Raw genomic sequence first — 22,006 nt, forward strand, 5'->3', positions numbered from 1 at the left:
ACTCTGAGCCATAATTCTCATTTTGGGGGTACTTTAAATAATCAGGTCCCAGCTAGAGTCTACTCTGTCTTCCTCAGTACTGGATCAGGCCTCGTGCACTGGACGACCCCTCTGGTAACAAACAGTTGGCTGCTGTGCCTCTGCTCTCCAGCCCCCCTCTAGGGGATGCCAGGGACACCCAGGAGTCCAGGGTTTGGGTGACCAGATGTTGTTCTTTGACCTACAGGTGCAGCCGGTGTCATTGTTGGCTACCCTCTGGACACAGTCAAGGTACAGTAGCTATGTTTTCATGACCCCTTGGGAAGGTACTTGGAGTAGGTCTGCCCCTGGGGCCAGGCCTCTCTGATCTCTGAGGATTCCCCAGCCCAGGGCAGGCCTTCTGCTGACCCAGGGGGATGTGATGTCAGGATGCTTGCATTATCCTCATCACTGTCTCCTGTCTGCCTGCAGGATCTTGTGAGTTGGTGAGGAAGGAGACAGGACACTGGTGATTGTCTTCCTCCAAGTACCTGGGGACTGAACAGTCAGGAAGGGTTTCAGATGTGAGATGGGGTCTGAGTTTGAAGTGTGAGACTGGGTTCCAGTCGTTGGAAATATATGCCAGGCACAGGGAACAGCACGGGAAGGAGACCTGTGTAGGGATCATGCTTGGCAAAGGCCAGCAAGCCAGTTTTGCTGTTGCATCTGATTCTCTGTTACAACTGTGGACTCAAATATAGGCAGGGCAGCACTTGGTCCTTAGAGGGCTTTGCTGTCAGGTTGGAATAGTTTGAGTAGGCATATAGGACGTGAGGACTCTGGAGCCAGCAGAGCCATTCTGACAGCCACAGGTACCCCCAAGTAGGAGAGTAGGGGAGCCTGTCTCAGGTCATACCAGGAAGAACAGAGAAATGAAGGAATGAGATTCCACAAAAGGACAGCCTGAGTCCCAGCCATCCCACATGTGACCCATCCATGGTGAGCAGGACCCAGTTCTGCCCCAGACACACGGCCACCAATAGTGCCCCAACCCTTCCTAAAACCGCCTGGATTGTGCACAGAGTAAGCTCTGAGGCCTGACTCAATATCTGCAGTTTCTTTTCTCTCTGTCTTCCTCTGCATATGATAATGGTCCCTCTAAGGTCAAGACCAGGCTTAATCTATGCCTGATGTATACTTCTCCAGGGTGGGGCTCAGCTATTGTCCTTACTTTTGTCAGGAGATAATTGGCTACTTGCTCAGACTCATTAAATTCCTTCTCAGACTACCCCACCACAGAATCCTCTGACAATCAAAGTATTGAACCCTTCTGGAGACCTCAAGGGGGCTCTGCCCCATGCCTCCTTCCTGGCTCTTCCTGTGGCTACAGTCCCAGTCACGGCTTGATTTCTCCAACATCTCTGCCTCTACCTTCACATGGACTGTGTCTCCTGTCAAAGATTTGTCTCCTTCCTAAGGACATAAGCACTGGGTTCCTGCCCCTATGGAAGGGAATCCCCTTGCTCTCTGTATAGGCAAGCCTCTCCCCACCCCAACACACACACTGGAAAAGGCTAGCACTGTCTCTTTCCCATTCCTTTCTGCGTCTTGGGAAACCCCTTCCTGTGAGAAGATCCAGGCAGTGTCCCACCAGAGAACCTTCCAAAGCCCTAGTGCCTGCCGTGGACTCGTGTGGCCTGCTTGAATCTACCAGGGCACATAGTCTTGGGCTTTTGTTTGCCCTGGAATGTCCTTCCTTTTGAGTGGTATTTTCTCTAGAGTCCCTGTCAACGGAAAGGGCTTTGGAAAGCCCAACTAGGATTCCAGTCAGAGCTGGTGAGATGGCTCAGTCAGTAGAGCACCGGCCTTGCAAGCCCAAGGCCCTGAGTTTAATCTCCAGAACCCATGTGGAAATGCCAGGCATGATGCAAACATTGTAATTCCATCACCGAGAGACGGAGGCAGGAGAATCCTTCAGGCTCACTGGTGGACCAGTCTGGCCTAATTGGTGAGTTCTAAGACAGTGAGAGACCCCATCTCAAGGAAATGGATGGTGTCCCTGAGGATGACACCCAAAGCTGTCCTCTAGCCTTCACATGCATATGGGCATGTGTACCCCCATATATATGTGTACCCACAAACACAGTAGTAATCAGAATCCAGTCTTAGCCACACTACTTGCCTTCTGTGGTCGTTTGGATGAGACTGGCCCTAAGAGACTCACATCTGAACACATAATTCCTCCCTTGGTGGAAATGTTTGAGAAGGATCACAAAGTGCGTCCCTGTTGGAGAGGGTGTATCTTTGGGGTTTCAAAAGCCCACAACATTCCCAGTTAGACTCTTCCTACCTCATTCTTGTGGGTCAGATGGGCTCTCAGCTGCTGCTCCGGTACCGTGCCTGCCTGCTGCCTGCCTGCTGCTGTGCTCTCTGCCACAGAGAAACTGTAAATCCCCAGATTAGATGTTTTCTTTTTTTAAATTGCCTTGGTCTTGATTTGTCATAGCAATAGAACAGATTCTTGGCACCAAGATTTCCTCATGTCCTTGTCTGTACCGGGCAGATAGTACCTCCCTAGTGACTCTGTCGTGAGAATTGTCTGGAGGTGCTAGAGACAGAGCAGGGAACAATCTGTCCTACCTTGATAGCTTGCAGGGGTAGAAGAGGCAAACCAGGGGCCTGTCCAAGCCCCCAGACTTATCCATCGAACACCATCATCATCAGACCCTGGCTCAGGGAACGGCTCTTTCTCCTGCAGTGAGTAACTGGGATGTCTGGTGTCTAGAGTTGTATGACAATATCCTTGTGCTGCTTCAAGCAATGATGGAAACTAAAGCTAGCAGTGGACTTCATCTGTAAGGTGTGGCACTTGCAGGATGCACTCAGGTAAGGGCTTCCGATGCCCATATGCATAGCCTGCCATTGGTGTGCACTGACCACTGGCTCCTGGTAGAAGCAGAGCCAAGAGTCTTGGCTTGGATACTGAACTTAGCACTCTGCCAAAGGCTCAGCATGTCTGGTAGACCTCTGCTGATGGCCCTGAGAAAGCTCTGGGATTCTCGCTTTGCTCTTGAGTAAAGACCACTCAGAGTTTGAGTGCTTTGACTATTCAACCTTGGTGGGGACTTATTCCTCCATGGTCATCTACCACTCTGTGGCAGAGCTGGGGCCAGTGAGGGATAGTTAGGGCCTCATGCCAGCTTTATGTGGGATACAGAGAGAGGTCTAGATCACCCCATAGTCCTTGTCATTGTCCTGGTTGGGAACACCCTACCCCAAATTTGACTTCTGTGACTCTTGGCCCCATACTGCTGCAAATTCGAGTGATTCTCCCATCCAGCAACGCAAAAGACTTAACATGGGCCTATTTTTCTAACTTTCAACTAGCAGATATACTTCATTTTAGATTTATTATTTCTCCAAGTTTTGAGGTTTGCAGTTTACTGTATATTTCAATGATTTTGCCATGCTTCATTTTTTTAAAAAAGGTAAAATTTTAAGTATTGAGTGTTTCATACAGTGTATTTTCTTCATATTTACTCCCCTCCCCCAGCTCCTCCCAGATCCACCCCTCATTACTACCCATCCTACTCTGTGTTCACTCTAATTTTTTTTTAGATTTATTTATCTTGTGTGTCTGAGCGTGAGGCAACATGTGTGTCTGTGTACCATGTGTGTGCAGTGCTCTTAGAGGCCAGAAGAGGTTATCAGATCCTTTGGATCTGAAGTTATAGGTAGTTATGAGCTGCCGTGTGGGTGCTGGGAGTTAAATCAAGGTCCTCTGCAAGAGCAGCCAGCACTCTTAACTGGTGAGCCACCTCTCCAGTTCCCCTCTTCTCCTTTAATCCGTCTAACCCAGTGTCTGTTGCCCGGCTATTGTTGGGGAGTTTTTCCACTATAGTGTGTGTGTGTGTGTGTGTATTCCAACCCCCCTAAGCTATATTATCTATGAGGTCTGAGATGTTGCTATCTTTCTGCTGAACCTTCTGAGGGCAAGAACACATTCATAATGACACATAACAAATAGTATCTAAGTAAGGCAATCCATCTGTCTCCCTAATTATAAACCTAATGCTTATGAACAACATGATATAGCATTTCTCATCGATCACCTGTAGCTATATATGCTTAGGAATGTAGATGGATGTCAGTCAAATTCCTGGTCATGCTATTTGCCATGGCTGCTCCTCAGAGGAAAGTGAGTGAGGTAGGGTTGAAAGGAGGAGGCTCTGACCTTATAGTGAACCTTTTATTGAGAGATGTATTCCCATATCAGTTGCACACTTAGAATTATCTTTAAAACTATATGTACTAAAAGATACCCTTGCTTATCATGGAAGATTGAGCCTGCAGAAGGATGCCAGCTAGGAGACCGTCACTTTGATGGCCTGCCTCCTTGCTGCCCACTAGGTGCTGCAGGGGACAGGGCCACTCTGGGATCTCACAGCTTCTCCTAACAGACAGTGCAGGGCATAGGAACTAAGAAAACCCCTTGGGAGAATTTCAGGCCACACATCTATAAAGAAGTGGAACGCTCTGGGTCACGGCAGGTGCTCTTCTGAACGGGTCTATGGGCTTCCGCAGATGCTTTGTGCCTCTCGCCTCCTGCCCCTGGTTACCCAGGCTTCTTAGAGGATGCCATCTGCGTTTTCTGTGTAACCTCTTAGGTCAGTGCAGAGTTGTTACTATGCCAAGCCTGTTCCCAAGGCAAGGGCAAGAGTAGAGGGAGATGGGTGGCCCTGCTCTGGTGGGGAATCTAATGTGTACATAAGCTTATGTGTGTCTTAATGTAATGTGAACCCGGTTCAACAGGAGAACAGGGATGGAAGGAAATTCCACTGGGGCAGCAGTGCGAAAGTTGGAGGTGGGAAATGTATATGTGGTTGGCACGGGAGGGAGGATGTCATTAGCAGAAATGGTGCGGAGGGTAACAGGAAGGCCAGTCTCCACCTCCAAAGTGTCCTGGGCATAGGTGGCATTTGATATGCGCCCTTGAGAGTTTTAAACCGGGTGACGTGATCGCAATTATTTTGAGAAAAACCAGCCTGGCTGTGGTGTAGAGAAGGCCTGAAAGTGAGAAGGCCACACTAGGGCCAAGGCCATGTCCAGGTGAGAAAGGAGCAGACTAGGAAGATGGAAAAATGAGCAGGTGTCCCCAAAGGCAACCTGAAGGGTGGGGTGATGGGCAGCATAGGTAGATAAAGCCGAGGTCTACCTTTGTGGACTTAAGAGGCAGCTACCATTATTGCACAGCTGATTGATCTCGTTTGTTCTCTGACTCAAAGCGGCCTTCAGCTGCGTGGAGCTGGGCTTGGTGGATAGCAGAGCAAATGTCCCTAAAGATCATGGGGCACCAGGCTGGCCAGGACTGAGCCTGGTCCTCCTTCCTGGCTGGGTCACTGAGGGCAGGGCCGATCTCTTTGGGTATCTTTGGAGGTTCGTGACCTATGTCAGAGTGTCTCTTTGTCCTCTGCTTCCCCCACAGACTCGCCTGCAGGCTGGTGTTGGCTATGGGAACACATTCAGTTGCATCCGCATGGTGTACGAGAAGGAGCGTGTAAGTGTCCTGGGGTGGGTGGAGGGTCCTGCCAGAGTCCCCCACAGACTGGGGCCCAGGCCCTGAGGTGGGTGGAGGGTCCTGCTAGAGTCCCCCATAGACTGGGGCCCAGGCCCTGGGGTGGGCGGAGGTTCCTGCCAGAGTCCCCCACGGACTGGGGCCCAAGCCCTGGGGTGGGTGGAGAGTCCTGCCAGGGTCCCCCATGGACTGGGGCCCAGGTCCTGGGGTGGGTGGAGGGTGCCTGCCAGGGTCTCCCACAGACTAGGGTCCAGGTCCTTGGGTGGGTGGAGGGTACCTGCCAGGGTCTCCCACGGACTGGGGCCCAGGCCCTGGGGTGGGTGAAGGGTGCCTGCCAGGGTCTCTCATGGACTGGGGCCCAGGCCATACTCCTACACTGGCACAATAGGCATGAGAGAGCTTGTTCCTGCTTATCACCAGTTCTTTTTTATTGCCACATGGCAAATGCTGCCTTACCTTAGCTTACACTTGGACACCTAGTACATTGCTGGGGAGAAACTGGTTTTGTATGAACTCTCTGGAAAAGCTCTGAGGACATTTGAACCACAGCATAGAAAGTTCCTGCACCAACAAGGACCACTGTTAGCTTCACAAAACAGTGATTGCTGGGTAAACTGAGTCACAGTGGACGTCCCTTTCTATGGGTGCAGAACCTACCCACGTAACTGAGGTGCTGATTTTCAAATAGGAAATAGAGTGATATTTTGTAATACAAACTCCCTTTTTAAGAATGAGTGGGTTGAAGCCGGGTGGTGGTTGCGCATGCCTTTAATCCCAGGCAGAGACAGGCAGATCTCTGTGAGTTTGAGGCCAGCCTGGTCTACAGAGTGAGTTCCAGGACAGGCTCCAAAGCTCCACAGAGAAACCCTGTCTCAAAAAAGAAAAACAAGCAAAAGAGTGGGTTGCTTCCTAAGACTAACCATTTGAGAATCTAAAATTTAAAAAAAAGATTAAATTGAGGCTGAAATGACCTAATTGAAAGAAACAGTCGAATGTAGTTTGTGGGGCTCTGCAGCTTTTCTCTGAGTCCTGGAAATGTACCCAGTTGTGACTGTTGATGCCACAGGCCCCATCATACCGAATGCCCTAGGGTTGTATGGCCTCCTGCAAGTACCAAGCTTGTCAACAATCACCTTGACTGCCAGTATTGTTTCCTCTCTCTTGATTGGCCACTGAGGTCAGGGTGAGTACTGCCAAGCTCAGACTTGGTGTTCCAAGGCAATGGGCGTGATGCCCCAGTCTCCTGAAGATAGCCATCGGGTCTTCTTTTTTGGCTTACAGTCCCTGCGACATTTGCCAGCCTGCATTCCACTGCCAGCACTGGTGGGTGGGGACTATAGGTGGTGCTTCTGAGGCAGTGTTTATGGATAAGAGCCTGAACCAAGATGTATGAATGTGTGCGTGTGTGTGTGTGCACACATGTATGTGGGGTGCCCCGTCAGGCTCACCAGCCTGTGGCACAGCTTTGCCCATGGTCAGTTTATGAGATGCCCTCCTAGAACTTTGCCATCTTTGGCACATGTGCACCGTTTCAACTCTCCAACGGTTGTGGAATTTTCCAATTTCCCTTGGAGCCGCTGTGGTTTTATTGACCACAGACACAGAATTCACCCTGCCCCCAGCAGGAAACATTGCTTTTCAGCTTCCTCACTCTACCGCCTTGTGTGTTGCATATGTGTGCATGCATGTAAGCAGATACTGCTCTTCCGTTCCCAGCTGCCCAGACCCGAACAGTCACACAGGAACTACATTAATTACAACACTTCTTGGTCTCTTAAGTTAACTCTTGCATCTTAAATTAACCCATTTCTATTAATCAGTGGCCTACCGGTAAGGTTCTGGTGACCGTCTCCTTTGGCAGCTACATGGCGTCTCCCTGACTCTGCCTACTCTCTCTCTCCATCTCTGCTCAGATTTCTCACCTGGTTTTATTCTGCTCTGCCATAGGCCAAAGCAGCTTTATTTATCAGCCAATAAAGCAACACATATACAGAAGGACATCCCACACCATGTGCATATGTATGTCTGTATGTATGTGTATTTATGTGTCTGTGTGTGGAGGGGGATCACACACAGACACCTACAGGCTGTCCCTGGCACCCTTGGGAGTTCCCTTTGTTAGCCCCTTATCACAGACTTAGTGAGTTGTACTGTATTGCCTGTCAATTTGTCTGTGCTCTCCACCCCCACCCTCATCTGCCTTACTCCCAGACCATGAGCTCGGTTTAGTAAAGACTGCTTTGTTATTGGTGCCTCCCAGGGCTTGGCACACAGAAAGTAGTGAGAGAGAGAGAGAGAGAGAGAGAGAGAGAGAGATAACGCTTTGCTTGAGTGGCAAGTGAAGAAGTGTGTTAGTACTAAATTATCTCCCACCACTTCTTAGAGCCCCTCAGATGTTCTGCAGACACAGCCTGATTTTTCCCAGCCATTTGGAACACACACACACACACACACACACACGTACACACACACACACACGATCTTAACATCAACATCATATATGACACCAAGATTGAATTGTGCAAAGGCTCATCTTTAGGTCTAGAATGGCCACCTGGGTGGCATGTGGCCTTCCTCCTCTGTCTTTTCCGTGTCTTCTAGACCCTGTTGGGAGCTCTTTTCTGATACAGTAGATTATTGATTCTGGATGTCTCCAGCATGATTACCAGGAGGAAGGCTGAGAGCATCAGGGGAGTCCCACACCTGGCATGCAGACAGAAACCCTGGGGTGTGGTTTGGCCTCACACTTCCTCCCTCTGGTCCCTTTGCCACAGGTGTTCGGCTTCTTCAAGGGCATGTCCTTTCCTGTGGCCAGCATTGCTGTCTACAACTCGGTGGTGTTTGGGGTCTTCAGTAATACAGAACGGTTCCTCAGCCGGCACCGCTGTCAAGAGCCTGAGGCTGTCCCTGGCCGAAGCCTGTCTGACCTACTCCTGGCAAGCATGGTGGCTGGAATGGTCTCTGTCGGGCTGGGCGGGCCTGCGGAACTCATCAAGATCCGACTGCAGATGCAAACACAGCCTTTTCGGGAAGGTAAGAGGCCAATGGGGGAAAATCCAGTGCTGAGGACCTGTGACCTTTCTGCTCTTGGCTGGATCTGGGGTGCCATTGTTCCCAGCCTTGTCAGTGGTCAAGGCCGTCCCCATCCTGGTCACTACAAGAGCGGGCTCTCATTTTCTCTCGAGAGTTTTCCATGCTGCTCTTGAAAGTGGCTTCAACAGAGGAAGAAGAAAGGAAGGGGTGCATGTTGTATGTCAGCTTTGATAGAGTCCTATGCCAGAGGAGGAAAAGGAGGAGGGGGCACACGCTGTGTGTATCAGCTTTGGTGGAGTCGGGTGCTGGGGGAGGCGTATTTCAATGCCTCAGAATTTTGTTCTTGGTTCTTTCACTAATTTTTACCATTTTCCCAGACGAGGTGTTGCTCTCTCCCTACCTCTGCTTTCGTTTCTGTAGGATGCAGAGGCTGGATCCCTGGTCTTTCCTGTCATATTATAGATATGCTAAGCCCTTTTCGGCTGGTCGCTGTGTGTCTGCTTTGCTCAGTGAAGCTGAGGTTTGGCTGTGTGACACCATGGGAGACCCACAGCTTATTCAGGAGCATCCTGGCCCCAGTCCATAGCTCTCTGTCCAGGCTGTGTCTAGTGCAGGCCTCAAGCCCTCTGAGCATGAGGCTGATGCTCCCACTGGGCACAGGGAGAGCCTGTGGCCCGCTGCCCTGAGGATGTGTGTCTCTCAAATACATAAAGTCAGTGTCGGCATAGAGGAGATCTATGTACGTGTTGCATGGTGTGCTCAGGGCTCTGACCTGAGGACCCTAGAACAAGGTGAAGACCCATTCACCTCATCTCCGGATGCCTCCATCTTAGAGCTAGACAGAAACTGGATATCCTGTGGAGAGAACACAGACTTTCAGCCAGGCTAGATCTGGGGGGGGGGGGGGGGCTGGGAGTAGAGTTGAGAACAGGGGATAAGGAGGGCTTTGAAAATATTGGAGTGGGACACTCAGACCTGCTTCACCTGGAATGTGAGACCCTAAGGTACGGCCCATCTGGGTCAGGATCCACCCACCTAGGAAGTTCAGATCTTTCTAGCATACCAGCTCCCAGGTAATCCCTTTGACCTGCGGAAACACAGAGACCATGAGTTCCCAGCCCCAGGGGAGGCATCACAGGGGGGCTGACCTTCCCTGACCACACCTGTGTGAGCACCTAGCTCTGGCCTTCCCTGACCACACCTGTGTGAGCACCTGGCTCTGGCTCTGTGTCAGTTCTTCTGGGGTCCTGGGGAAAACCTGCTGTCATAAACCCCTCAAGGCAGCAACAGAAGAGGAATGTGTGTCTGTCTGCCCTTCTGAGCATGCAAGAGACAAGCCCTCGGGGAGCCCAAAGAGGCCTCTGTAAGTGTCTGGAGGGCTGACACAGCTCTAGTCCTCAGAGCCTATGTCCAGGTCTCAGATGACAGAGAAGATGAAGACAGCGTACCTGAGTGAGTGGAGGGAGGGGCCTCCTCAGCAATGTCCATGAGTCCACTGAGTTGGGCTCAATGGGTCACAGCCACGGGGGCCACAGCACAGAGCCCTGTAATACATTAGACACCATTGCAGGATTCTGGCTTGTCTGATCTTCATAACACCCTGATTTCTGGGCACCTGCAAATGGTAAACAGACAGGCCTCGTAGCCTGGGATCTTATCCTAGCTGGAGGTTTAGCGAGATAATAGCGCAGGTCTCACTCTGAGCCCACGGGTGCACTTCTGGCTTATAGAAGCTAAGGTTACAGTGATTTTGTAACTTCTGGCCACCTAAGACTTTGAACAAATTTTTCACATACAAAGTTTCAAATTTCAGGAAAGAGCTGGGCTAGGGGTATGTCTCCAGAATATTGCTCAAGATGGCCCAGTTCCCAGTTCCTGAACTCTGAAAGGGGGCTCTGAGTCATGGAAGCCAGGCTGTGCACTTGGCCATTCTCCTCTTCACCTCTTATCATGGCTGCTCGGGACAGGCCTCTGGCAACCACAAATGTCAGAGGAACTCTGAAGAAGGGTTGTAGGAGGCAGAGCGTCACAGATAGGACTCTCTCTAGAAAATGAGGAAGGATGTGGTTTTCATTAATTTGCTTCTTGTGAACTCTCAGGCTAGAACGAGAAATTTCAGGCAATTTAGGGGGGTAACACCAGTGATCAGAGGTCCTAGGAAGTCCTCCCTCAGTAACACAGGGAGCAGAGGTCCTAGGAAGTCCTCCCTCAGTAACACAGGGAGCAGAGGCCCTAGGAAGTCCTCCCTTTCCCATCTTGTTGAGACACGGCCTTCCTTCCCTATTTCACCTTTCCTCTTTTGTTTAAAACATGAACCTGAGGCATATATCACTTTATGCCTCCCTCTGCTCTTGAAAAACTACAACTCAGGCAGATGGGGCAGCACCAGTATCTGAATGCAGCAGGAGCATCAGGGGCTGTGGCGATCTGCGTGGTGTCCTTCCAAGGGGACAGCCATGATTCTGTTCCCGCACGGCTGCTATCCTTGGCCTGACGTGTTTGGAGCCTCTGATTATTTTAGGACAAGACAGAACGTTGGACTTTACTCTAAATATTGCAGTTGGAAAATGCGGAAAGACCAGCCTGTGGCCTGACTTGTGTGGGGCAGGGAGGACTGCAGGATGGTAGTCTCAGCTGCAGGTCTGGCCCTTGTGAACGATGGTTTTGCTGACCTGAGCATTTACAGGGCGTGTGGGCACCACTGGAAAGATCTCTCTTGATTTGTGATTTTAATTCAGATTTGCCAGTTCACTTCCAGGGCAGTGATCATGTGATGTGAGAGGCGTCCTGGCATTCTGAAGCCAACTGCCAGATGACCGTGTTCTCTACTTTAGGAAATGTGATGAATTTGGAGGTCATAGTGAGGTGGTCCAGCTCATCTTTTGGGGAGAGCCAGTGACTTCCTCCTGCATGTGTATGGGTGATGTCCCATGGCTGAAAACTGACCAGAACACCGAACCTGCCCTGCCACCCTGTATGACCCCCCTCCCCCAGTGGACACACACTGCTGACTCACTAAGGTGTTGGCCTTTGCTAATCTTCCTCAGGCTAAGGATTTTAAGAGAATTCACCCAGACCAGACACAGTTTTACATCTTCTGGTTCTCCCCACGAAAGCAGATACAGTTTCTCTGTCATTCAAATAGCATATGCATTTATTTAAAATAGGTGTGGTTCTTAAAATAGATGTGAACTATTCCCTCAAACACACATTGCACATGTACACACTCATGCACACATATGCACAAAGTCACGCATGCACACAGACAGGGTCAGTATCCTATGGTAAGAATTCCACTTCTGGAGTTAGGCTGCCAGTACCTGAGAAAGTTAGGATGACTCACTTGGTGCCCACCGAGCCTCAGATGTGTCCCCGCACAGCGAGGACAGAATGGAAGTCCATGCAGCTATTAGCACAGTGTCCTTGTCCTCTGTGTGACTGGTAACTCTACTACTTAGAACTCTTCCCGCTGGTGGCCATTTATCCTGTTTGCAGTTTGTCTTCGCCCGAAAATAGTGAAGTCATTGGCCAACTTGTTTAGAAAGGGTTGCCTTTATTGGGGTTATTTTCCTCAGTGCGTGGGCTCTTTGGTTCACGTGTGGGCACAAGTGTGTGGCCATTTTTAAGATTCTTGGTACGCATTGTGAAACTGCTGTGCCGATGGGTGTAGTCATTTGCACTGGCAGCCGCTGAAGTTGAAAGCAATTCCCTTCCAGCCAGCACCCAGGGCCATTGCGTGTCATGCAGCATTTAAGCCACCTCCAAACTATTCCGGCTCACCAGAACTAGTCCCCTGGGGCTCCCGCCCTTCGGTAAGCATGTAGGGATGGCTTGGGTTCTTTCAGATGTGCCTCTCACAGGGAAGAAATATGCTTCCCCTTCAGCATTATGACTGGCGTGAATGAGCCGACCTGGGTACCCTATTGGCTTGACTGGAAATGGTAGCTGGATGTTAAGGCCAGCAATTTTCCTGTAGTCCCATCCAGTTGTATTCTGGAGACAGATGGCCAGTGATGCTCTCATCTACCTGGATGCTTTTGGGTTTGTACATCCCCTGAAACACTGGCGTGCAGCTCCCAAGGTCCATATGCAGCAGAAGGAAGTTGATGAAACTGAGGGGCAGCATTGGCCACGATCCCAGCCTTCTCCAGGCTCAGCTGGAGGAAAAGTGTGCTATGTCCTGCCCGTTGGCAGTTGCTCTGGGACCCATCCATCCTTCACAATCACTTCCTGAGCCCTTCTGAGCCACTCAGTGGGTAAAGCAGAGATGTAGGATTCAAAATTCCCTGCCTGAGGAACATCTGGTCTTGGGGAAGTCGCACATACATGAGTCAAGGGCCCTCTTTGGAACCCTGGACTCTGGCTTTGTGGATCAGGAAAGCACCTGAGAGGCAGCAGCCATGATGGGTTCTCTGGGGACTAAGTAGGATTCAAAGATAAATTCTGGAGTGGAGGTGTTTTTCATACTGAGGGAGGGATGTAAAGCGGTGGTCAGTGGCAGGCAGTAGTTGGTATGTGACTGCAGAGCAAGGAACCTGGGAGGGCAGGGACTTGGGGAGATAAAGACTGAGTTGGGAAGAGCTTAGATTTCTTGGCAAAGGATGGGTGAGAGTCTAGCCCACAGAGAAACGACCTGGACCCTAGAATGAGCCCAACAGAGTTATGTCATAGGAAGGTAGATCTGGCCTCCGGGAGGTGCGTGTGGCAATAGGAAAGGTAGGATGGGCAGGTCGAGGTGGTGACTGCTGCCCTAGCCCAGGGTCACAGACTTGGGAACAGAAAAGAGTGACAGATCAGATGTATTGATGGTGCAGAGCCAGCGGGCCAGGTATGGGGAGAGAAATGTGTCAGAATTGGCCCAGGGTTTTAAAGCTGGGTGACGGGCCATGAGGGTAGCAGCGAGCAGAGGGTGAGGACAGTGACTGGCATGTAGTGGCCGTCCATGGCTACACTCTGTGCTCCTGCCCTGGAGCCTGGCAGGTGGGTTCCAGTGCCAACAGGGTCATCTTGGCTGGGCTGTGTTGTAGGAGGTGCGTGTGAGAGCAACTAGCAGCGTCAGACTGGAGGGGCACAGGAAGCTTGGAAGTGACCGCTGAACGGATGGAGCTTGGGTTGTGTGACTCAGTTCGTTCCTCTCAGCTGTTCAAGGTGACACAGGTAATTAGCTCAGCTGTGCTGCTCCGTGTCGCCTAGGAGCAGAATCCTGAGACACAGGGGTCACTGAAGTGTGTTGCTCAGGGTGGTCGTGGGGGTAGTAATATTTCGGGGAAGAGATGGAGCACAGAAGGGAAAGGCTTTCTTCTCCAAACTGGGAGGGGGAGGAGGAAACAGATCTTCGAGAGTGGGCAGAAGAACACCAAGAGCTCTGGGAGTCTAAAAGTAGGAGAATGTTTGTAGAGAGACTGTGCATATAGCCCTGCACTAAACATAATAGACCTTTGTTAAAGTTACATACGTTGGAGGGACACCATGGTGTTGGTTTTTGTTTTACTCAATGAACAAGACAAGTGCTGTCCTGATTTCTGGACTTGATTTCAGTCTTAACATTCTTGTTCCCAGGTCTCCCACAGGTTTGACTACAGGTGACAAGGTTGACAGGTGTATCCTATCCGAGTAGGGCAGCACACAGAGGAATGGTAATTGTTTCCCTTGAGCCAAGTCCGTCCTCACAGCACTTGTATCATTGTTCACGGGTGCTTGTATCATTGTCTAAACACAAAGCCAAGGAAGTGAACTGGCCATTCACCACTGCTCCCACTTAATAGATGAGGAACAAAGGCCCATGAGGTTCAGGCCCTTGTACATGGTTGTACAGTAAATAGTAACTGAACTGGAACACACATCCTGGCCTACTTATAATGCCGAGTTCTTTCTATGGAAGCACCTGACTTTTTCGGAGCCACCAAGTCCTGGGGAAACTAATGGACTCTTGGGAAATAATAGCCAACAAATAACATCCCAGCTGAGAACTTCCTGGGCATGTGATCTGAGGGGCCTATCAGCCTGCTCATGCCCAAACCCAATCCAAGGTGGGCATCGCTGGCTTGTCTGTCCTGGAGAATGCCACCGTGCTGTTGGATGCCTCTTCCCTTAGACCTGTGGATGAGAACATGATTTGGGGAGTCAGTCTTGGTTGAATGCCAAGTGTGTGAGCCTGTGGAGGTCCTGCTCAGGGACCCAGAAACTGTTTGGAGACAGGCCACGGTGCCAGAGTCCTGTCATGAGGAAGTGTACTTTTCCAGAGTGTTCACTTTCTGTTGCTGTGATAAGACACTGATAAAAAGCAGCTCAAAGAGAAGAAGCTCATTTCGTCTCATATCATGCAGTCCGTCACGATGGGCAGGGACCTCAGAGTGGGGACCCGTGTGTCGGAAATGAAGGACCATGGAAGAACACTGCTTACCGACTCGTTCTCCATCTTAGTTAGGGTCTCCGCAGCTGTGATGAAACACTATGACCAAAGCAAGTTGGGGAGGAAAGGGTTTATTTGGCTCACACTTACAGATCATAGTCCATCATTGGTGAGAGCCAGAAGAGGAACTCAAGGGGATGGAACCTGGAGGCAGGAGCTGCTGCAGAGGTCTTACTTCTTGTTCCCCATGGCTTGCTCAGCCTGCTTCTTTATAGAACCCAGGACCACTTGCCCAGATGGCCCTTCCCCATAATGGGTTGGCCTTCCCCCATCAATAATTAATTAAGAAAATGCCTTATAGATAGATCTTATAAAAGCATTTTCTCAATTAAGGTTTCCTCCTTACAGATGACTCTAGTAAAATCAGCCAGCACACTCTCCATGGCTTGCTCAGCTTGACTTTTTAATACAACTTACAACCACCTGCCAGGGTGTGACACCACTTAGAGTGGATTAGGCTCTTTCCAAATCAATCGTCAATCAAGAAAATGTCCCACAGGCTTGCCTACAGGGCAGTCTGATGGAGTCATTTTCTCAATTGGTAATCCCTCTTTCTAGATGACCGCAACTTGTGTCAATCTGGCAAACAAACAATAACAATGAAGGAAAAATCTAAGCAGCACAAAGGATTAGACAACATACTCAGAAAATGGAAGTATCAAATCCGGACCTCTATTCTCTGCCCACAACCCAACAAAACATCCCACAGAGGGAGACTCCTGACAGCAAACAGGACACCAACACATCCAGAACAAGTTAGAACCAGTTAGCCACAAAACCAGCCGCAGTTTTCTGTCAAAGGAGTCATGATGGGGCTAAGCTGATGAGGCAGGGGACTTATAGTTCTATACAAGGCTCCCATCCCAAGGAGAAATGAGTCTCAAGGTAGCACCCATTCCCTTATTTCAAACATCCTGTCCGTCCTGGCGTCGAGCACTTGAATTGGCAGTAAGGAACCACGGGCCTTCTGAGATAGAGAGCGAAGGTAACATGTCTTTGTTTCAAGGAAGCCAGTGGTCTTAGTGGCAGTGGTCTCGGTGGCAAAGCGTTCACAGTAAGAAATGATCAAAAGTTGTTTTATGTATATCCTCATTGTACAATAAAATTATAGTTAGAGAAATTAAAACACTTCACTTTAGAAGAAATTATTGTTAACTGTCAATCCTTCCACACATCTATGCCCCAACTCCTTCCCCAGGACCGACGCTGGAGGGTTCAGGGTGTTGGTGGGGCATCAGTAGTTTAGTGAGCTGGGCCCTGTTCCATCCTGTAACTTTCCGTGACCTCCTTGGGCAAACGACAAGCAAGTCTAGGAAATCCAAGGCCATGTATTTGCAGGAACCACTTTCTGGTTACCCCCAAATCAGTGTATAAGAATCATTCACATTTGGGCTTCACCAACCACAGTTAGCCCCTGCTAGAGTTACAAAGGACTCTCACCCGGGGCTTTTCTGCATTCACACCCTCTGGGCCCAGGCATAAAACATACGGGGCTGCACGGTGTCCTGATGGGGACTCCTATGCTCTTCTGGGAGAAAACTCCAGAAGCTACTCAGCGGCTATCTATTGAGCAGGCAGTTTTCTCTTGTTCCTGCTGCGGCTGCTGAGTTGACGAGTACAGTAGAAGTCTTCATCCCTTGAGGCTTGTCTTGTTAGAACTGTGGTAGATTTTTATGCGGGCCTAGAATTGTAATATCTGCAGCTGATGACGTACTTGGTGGCACCAGCATGAATTGTGTGTGCGGCTGAACTTGTGAGGTGTACCCCCAAACAGCCAGTGCCCCAAAGGTGGTTTGCTTCTCGGGGAGCAAGCGCCTCCCTGCTTGTACGGTGGTGTTCTTTGACCTTGAGTATCAGGACAGCCTTGCAGCTGTGGAGATCACAGCCATTTGCTGCCAATGTAGGAAGTGATTTTTTATGGTGGGTGTGGTTATAGAGGTGCATGCAGTCGGCAGAACTCACCAATTATACACTTCAGGGCTAAGTTTTTTATTAAGTGTAAATTTAAAAACGAACTGATTAAAAAGAAGTAGGAGGCAAAGACTGGGGGCTCAGGAAAAGAAGGTAAGACAAACAGGGAAGAAACATGAGGAACAGACCACTTCAGTGTAAGAACAAGGGTACCTCAGACACGCCCTGAGCGAGAATGTTCTACAAGAAGAGACCGACTGTTTTCCTCCGGCAAGTTGGTGTCATAAAAAAACACTAGAGGCCGTGGAAATGTCATAGATGGAAAGACTAGATTCCTTCCTGGAGGAGAAAAATGCTGTAAAGGATGTCATGAGGTCAAATGACATCTTTACTATAGATCCTAGATTAGATAGAGGTCTAATCAATGTAGAGTTTGAACCCTATCACTCAGGGAGGCAAGATGACACCTCGAACTTTAGGACTTGCCTTCCGAAGTATTTAGGGTTAGACATTCAGTGCATGTTGCCCACCCTGAACTAGTTCGTAAAATAAAATTGTGCAGCCAGGGAGAAGGGCTGCATCTGGGACTAAGGGCCAGATGCATTGTGGGTAGAAAACCTAGGGCATCAGTCCTGACTCTGAAGTCTTGGGCCCTAAGTGTGCGCAGTGAGGCTGAGGTGGCTGCTGCTGCAGAATGAGAGTGGAGAGGGAGAGAGAGAGAGAGAGAGAGAGAGAGAGAGAGAGAGAGAGAGAGAGAGAGAGAGCCCCAACTCTCTGGACAGAGAGCTACACACTCAGCACAGTGCCCTGGAAACTCACTCTGAAAGGGAGCATGTATGACTGTTCCCGGGCAGCACATACTCCACAAATCTGCTTGTGTAGCTTGGAACTGTAATCGCAAATTGAACTTCCTCCAATTAGCAGCTTGCCCCAGGAAACAGCACAGCAGGGAAAGAATTCAAAACCCATCCTGCTAAGGGAGAAATATTGACTGATGTGGTATTTCTCATCTAATGGACTTTTATATGCTGTGTTTTTATTTTTGGTTATTTTTAACCTTTGTTAATTTATAATCTTCACTCTTAGAGAATTATATCACACTCATCTTATTTGAGTTTGTGTATTGCTCGGTTAGGTTTTACGATTGCCCTGTGTTTTTCCACCTGTCCTAATGCCCACAATCTACTGTTCTTTTCCGTGTATTGTCGTTCATTCTTATCTCTTCTCTTTAGTTCCTTGTGCTTTCAATTTTTATTTCTAGCTTTCCATAGCTCCAAAAATCTTTGAGCTCCAATAGACCCTAAAACTATCCCAGCTTCCCCTTCTTGGCTGCTTTTCCATCTCAACAATTTCTCAGTTGGTGAAATACTACAAGCCAGTCTACTTCCTTTTCCTCCTAGTCTTAGCAACTAATACCCTTGTTCTTTTATTCCTTGATACTTATTGAAGTCAAAGGGAAGATTACTTTCAACTGGCTAGTATGACATGGATGTAGTGGTCCTCCTATCCAACTGCTATGGTTGTTTCTGTAGTTCGTGTTCTTGGTGTATTATAGGGGACCATACCTGTCCCTTGCGCATATGGATTGAGGGTTTAGCTGCTAAGTTGTACACTCAACCCTGCTATAATCTAGCCCAATTTGGACATTGCAGATAAAGCAACAGAAATAATACAGCTGATAAAATCCAGTCAGTACAATATGCACAAATGTATAAGTCTGAACAGAATATATAAGAAGTATGAAAATCAAGACCATAGTGGCTCTCAATGAGAGAGCATTGCATTAAAGCCCAGATAAAGAATTCAAAGGAAGTATTGTAAGAATCTTTAATAAATCAGAGGATACAAATAAAATATCAAATGAACTGAATAAAATACAAATAAATAAATGAAAGAATAGACTCAAGCAGGATTTGACATAGAAACTCAATAAAGAAAAATACTAAATACAAATAAAATGGAAATTTAAGAAATACAAGTTCACTAGGTCAAATAAACTCTATAAAACCCCACTAACGAATGGCTCAAATAGAAGACAGACTATAAGATCTGAGAAAAGATTGAGTAGAACATTCAGAAATTGACAGAGATAAAGTGATATGAGCTCTATTGGGCTCCATCAAAAGATCACATTTACAAGTCATGGGTAACAGAAGAACTTCAGTCTGAAGGCATATAAAATATATTCAACAAAATAATAGTGCAGGGCTTCCAAGATGTAGAGACACGGATGTACACCTGGAACCGGGAGGCATTTAGAACACCAAACAGACAAGAAAAGAACCCGCTGGTACCATGTTATAGCTAAAACATCACACAAGAGAGTGAAGGTGATATTGAAAGCTGAGAGAAGCACTAAGTCTTATATAAAGGTGAAGCCACAAACCTTCCAGTGTCATTCTTTACAGAAATTGAAAAACAATCTTAAAATGCCTGGGGAGGGGGGGAAGCTGGGCGGTGGTGGTGCACGCCTTTAATCACAGCACTCAGGACACAGAGACAGATGGATCTCTGTGAGTTTGAAGCCAGCCTGGTCTACAGAGTGAGTTCCAGGACAGGCTCCAAAACTACAAAGAAACCCTGTCTCAAAATACCCTCCCCCCCCCAAAAAAAATAGCCATGGAAGCACAAGACTCCTGAAAACCAAAATAGTCTTAAGCAAAAAGATGCTGGAGGAATCAACATAATTTCAAGTTGTACTGTAAAATCATAGGAGCAAAACCAAACATGTCAACCTAGAATAGAATAGAATAGAATAGAATAGAAAGGAATAGAATAGAATAGAATATCCAAATATAGATGCTCACAATGATAGGCAAGTGATTTTTGACAAGCCAAAACTATATATTGGAAAAAAAGATAGCTTTTCAACAAATATTGCTGTCAAAACTGGATAGCGACACCAGGAGAATAAAACTAGATCCTTACTTCTCACTCCTGTATGAAAATCAACTCCAAATGTAAGATCTAAACCCTGGGATGCATTAGAGAAAAAATAAGAGATCACACTTCAAGGTATCAACCGGGGAAAGGACTTTCTGATTTTTAAATTCTGTTTATTTTTAGTGTTGAAGGAGCTACATGCCATGCACATGCAATCCACAGGTGTGTGGATATCACAGGACAGGAGGAGCCACACGCCATGCTTGTGTGTGCCCATCACAGGATGACTTGACAGAGTTGGTTCTCTCCTTTCCATCCTGTGGACCCTAGGAGATCCAACTCAGGTCGTCAGGCTCAGCAGCCAGCGCCTTCGCCCGCTGAGTCCTCTCACCGGCCTGTCCACAACCTTTCTGAAGGGGACACCAGTCACTCAGGAAATCAGGGTAACAGTTGTCGGGTGGGGGCTTGTGAAATTAAAAGGCTTCGGCACAGCAAAGGAAACGATGGAGCGAAGAGACAGCTCCCAGAAAGGGCATCTCTTGATGGTTAGATAGCTCACAGAGGGCAAATACCCAGATTCTACAAAGAGCTCAAAGAACTGCATAACAAGTCAGACAACCCAATCAATAAATTGCCTGGTAGACACGTGTCAAGGCCAATAAACACGTGAACGAATATCAGCCTCACTGTTCACCAGAGAAACACCAATTAAACTACCCGGAAATCCCATCTCCAGTCAGAATGCCAATCATTAAAAAAGTAACAGCTGGGCAGTAGGGGCGCACGCCTTTACTCCCAGCACTTGGGAGGCAGAAGCAGGTGGATCTCTGAATTTGAGGTCAACCTGGTCTACAAAGCAAGTTCCAGGATAGCCTGGGCTACACAGAGAAAAACCTATCTTGAAAAATCAAAGCAAGAAAAACAAAAAAGAAAGAAGTTGCTAACAAATGCTGGAGAAGATGTAGGGGTAGAGAGGTACCCACCGTGGAAATCATGTGGAGGTTCCTCAGGAACTAAAATCTCGCTGCCTGTGCTGCACACCACAGAGACACCTGCGCATCAGGCTTGACTGCAGCACTGGGCTAAGCTCTAGCAGCTCTAGCAGCAGCCCAGCTGTCAACAGCAGAACGCACTAAGAAAATGTGGTTGTACACACAGGAGACTTGTTTCAGCCATGAAGAATAGAGTTACGTTGTTTACAGTTCAGTTGACTCAACTGGATATAATCCATTCAGCAAATGAAGTTAGTTTCAGAAAAAATATTGCGAGTTTTCTCTCATTTGTGGATCTCATATTTTATAGAGGTGCACACAACCATATGTACACATGTACTCCTATTTTATAGAGGTGTGCAAAATCATATATGTACACACGGCATGAAAGCAGGCTGAGCAGGGAACGATGGGACTGGAGAGGAGAGAGAGGGTGAGCAGTGGGACGTCAGACCGGTGTGCTCAATGTACATTCTATGCTTGCATGAAATCATCTTATGCAACCATGGTGCTCGCCTGATCACTGGAAGAACACCCGCTTCAAACTGTGAGCCAAAAGAAGCCTTTTCTCTTCAGAAGATGGTTCCCACAGGTATTTTGTTATAGCACTGCCAAATTGACAGGTTTGGACAGTATGCGTTTGGGTTGGTGCAGAGCTGCGTCAGCATCCTGACGGTTGTTTTCATGTCTGCTATCATCGGTTTCATATTTCACTGGCTATTATATCGGTTTAATAGCCACAGATGAGTAATTATAAACCAATAAAAGTTAGATTGCTTATGTTGCAAACTTGGGAGAATGCAAAGGAAATTTCTTATTGCTTACTCAGGAGAGATGGTGGAAAATGGTTTATTGACGGGGCTAGTTGGCAGTTGGACCAGTGTTTTTGTGACATCTGTACTGCCAAACTAGCAGATCCTTATCTGCACACGGCCTTTCAATCAGTAACTCCCGGAAGCCACCCTGTAGAAACCGATCTGGGGAAGCCTTGACCCCTGGCTCAGGCCAGCGTTTGCTAGAGAGGGGCCGCCCAGCCAACGTTTATACAACCAGACAATGACACCATTTGCCTTGGTCTAAGGCAAATTTCCCAGGATAACACTGGTAATACGGTCCTAGTTTTGGGAAAGACTGTATGATGACCTCTGGGGCCTGTCAAAGGCCACAGTGTCTGCTCTTGTTCTAAGGAACTCAGAGGTGGCCTTTCCCCTCTCACCTTACACCTCCACACAGGTGGAAATG

The 22,006-nt window shown here is 48.4% G+C and overlaps 1 protein-coding gene across 2 annotated transcripts in view; it reads left to right on the forward strand.

Moving 5' to 3' along the window:
* The window catches only part of Slc25a48 (solute carrier family 25 member 48), a 39,954-nt gene that overhangs the window by 3,429 nt on the left and 14,519 nt on the right, over nucleotides 1-22,006 (forward strand). The window contains exons 1-4 of one of the 2 annotated variants that reach the window (XM_048447719.3): nucleotides 227-270; nucleotides 5,444-5,515; nucleotides 6,600-6,716; nucleotides 8,308-8,566. In XM_048447719.3, the coding sequence (XP_048303676.3) occupies nucleotides 8,329-8,566 (238 nt within the window). In that variant the 5' untranslated portion in view covers nucleotides 227-270; nucleotides 5,444-5,515; nucleotides 6,600-6,716; nucleotides 8,308-8,328. Of the gene's footprint in view, nucleotides 1-226; nucleotides 271-5,443; nucleotides 5,516-6,599; nucleotides 6,717-8,307; nucleotides 8,567-22,006 lie in introns of those variants that run through there. The other variant, XM_048447716.3, reaches the window with a different exon arrangement.

This window comes from Myodes glareolus, chromosome 14 (genome assembly GCF_982192425.1).
Source record: "Myodes glareolus chromosome 14, mMyoGla1.1, whole genome shotgun sequence".
NCBI lineage: Eukaryota > Metazoa > Chordata > Mammalia > Rodentia > Cricetidae > Myodes > Myodes glareolus.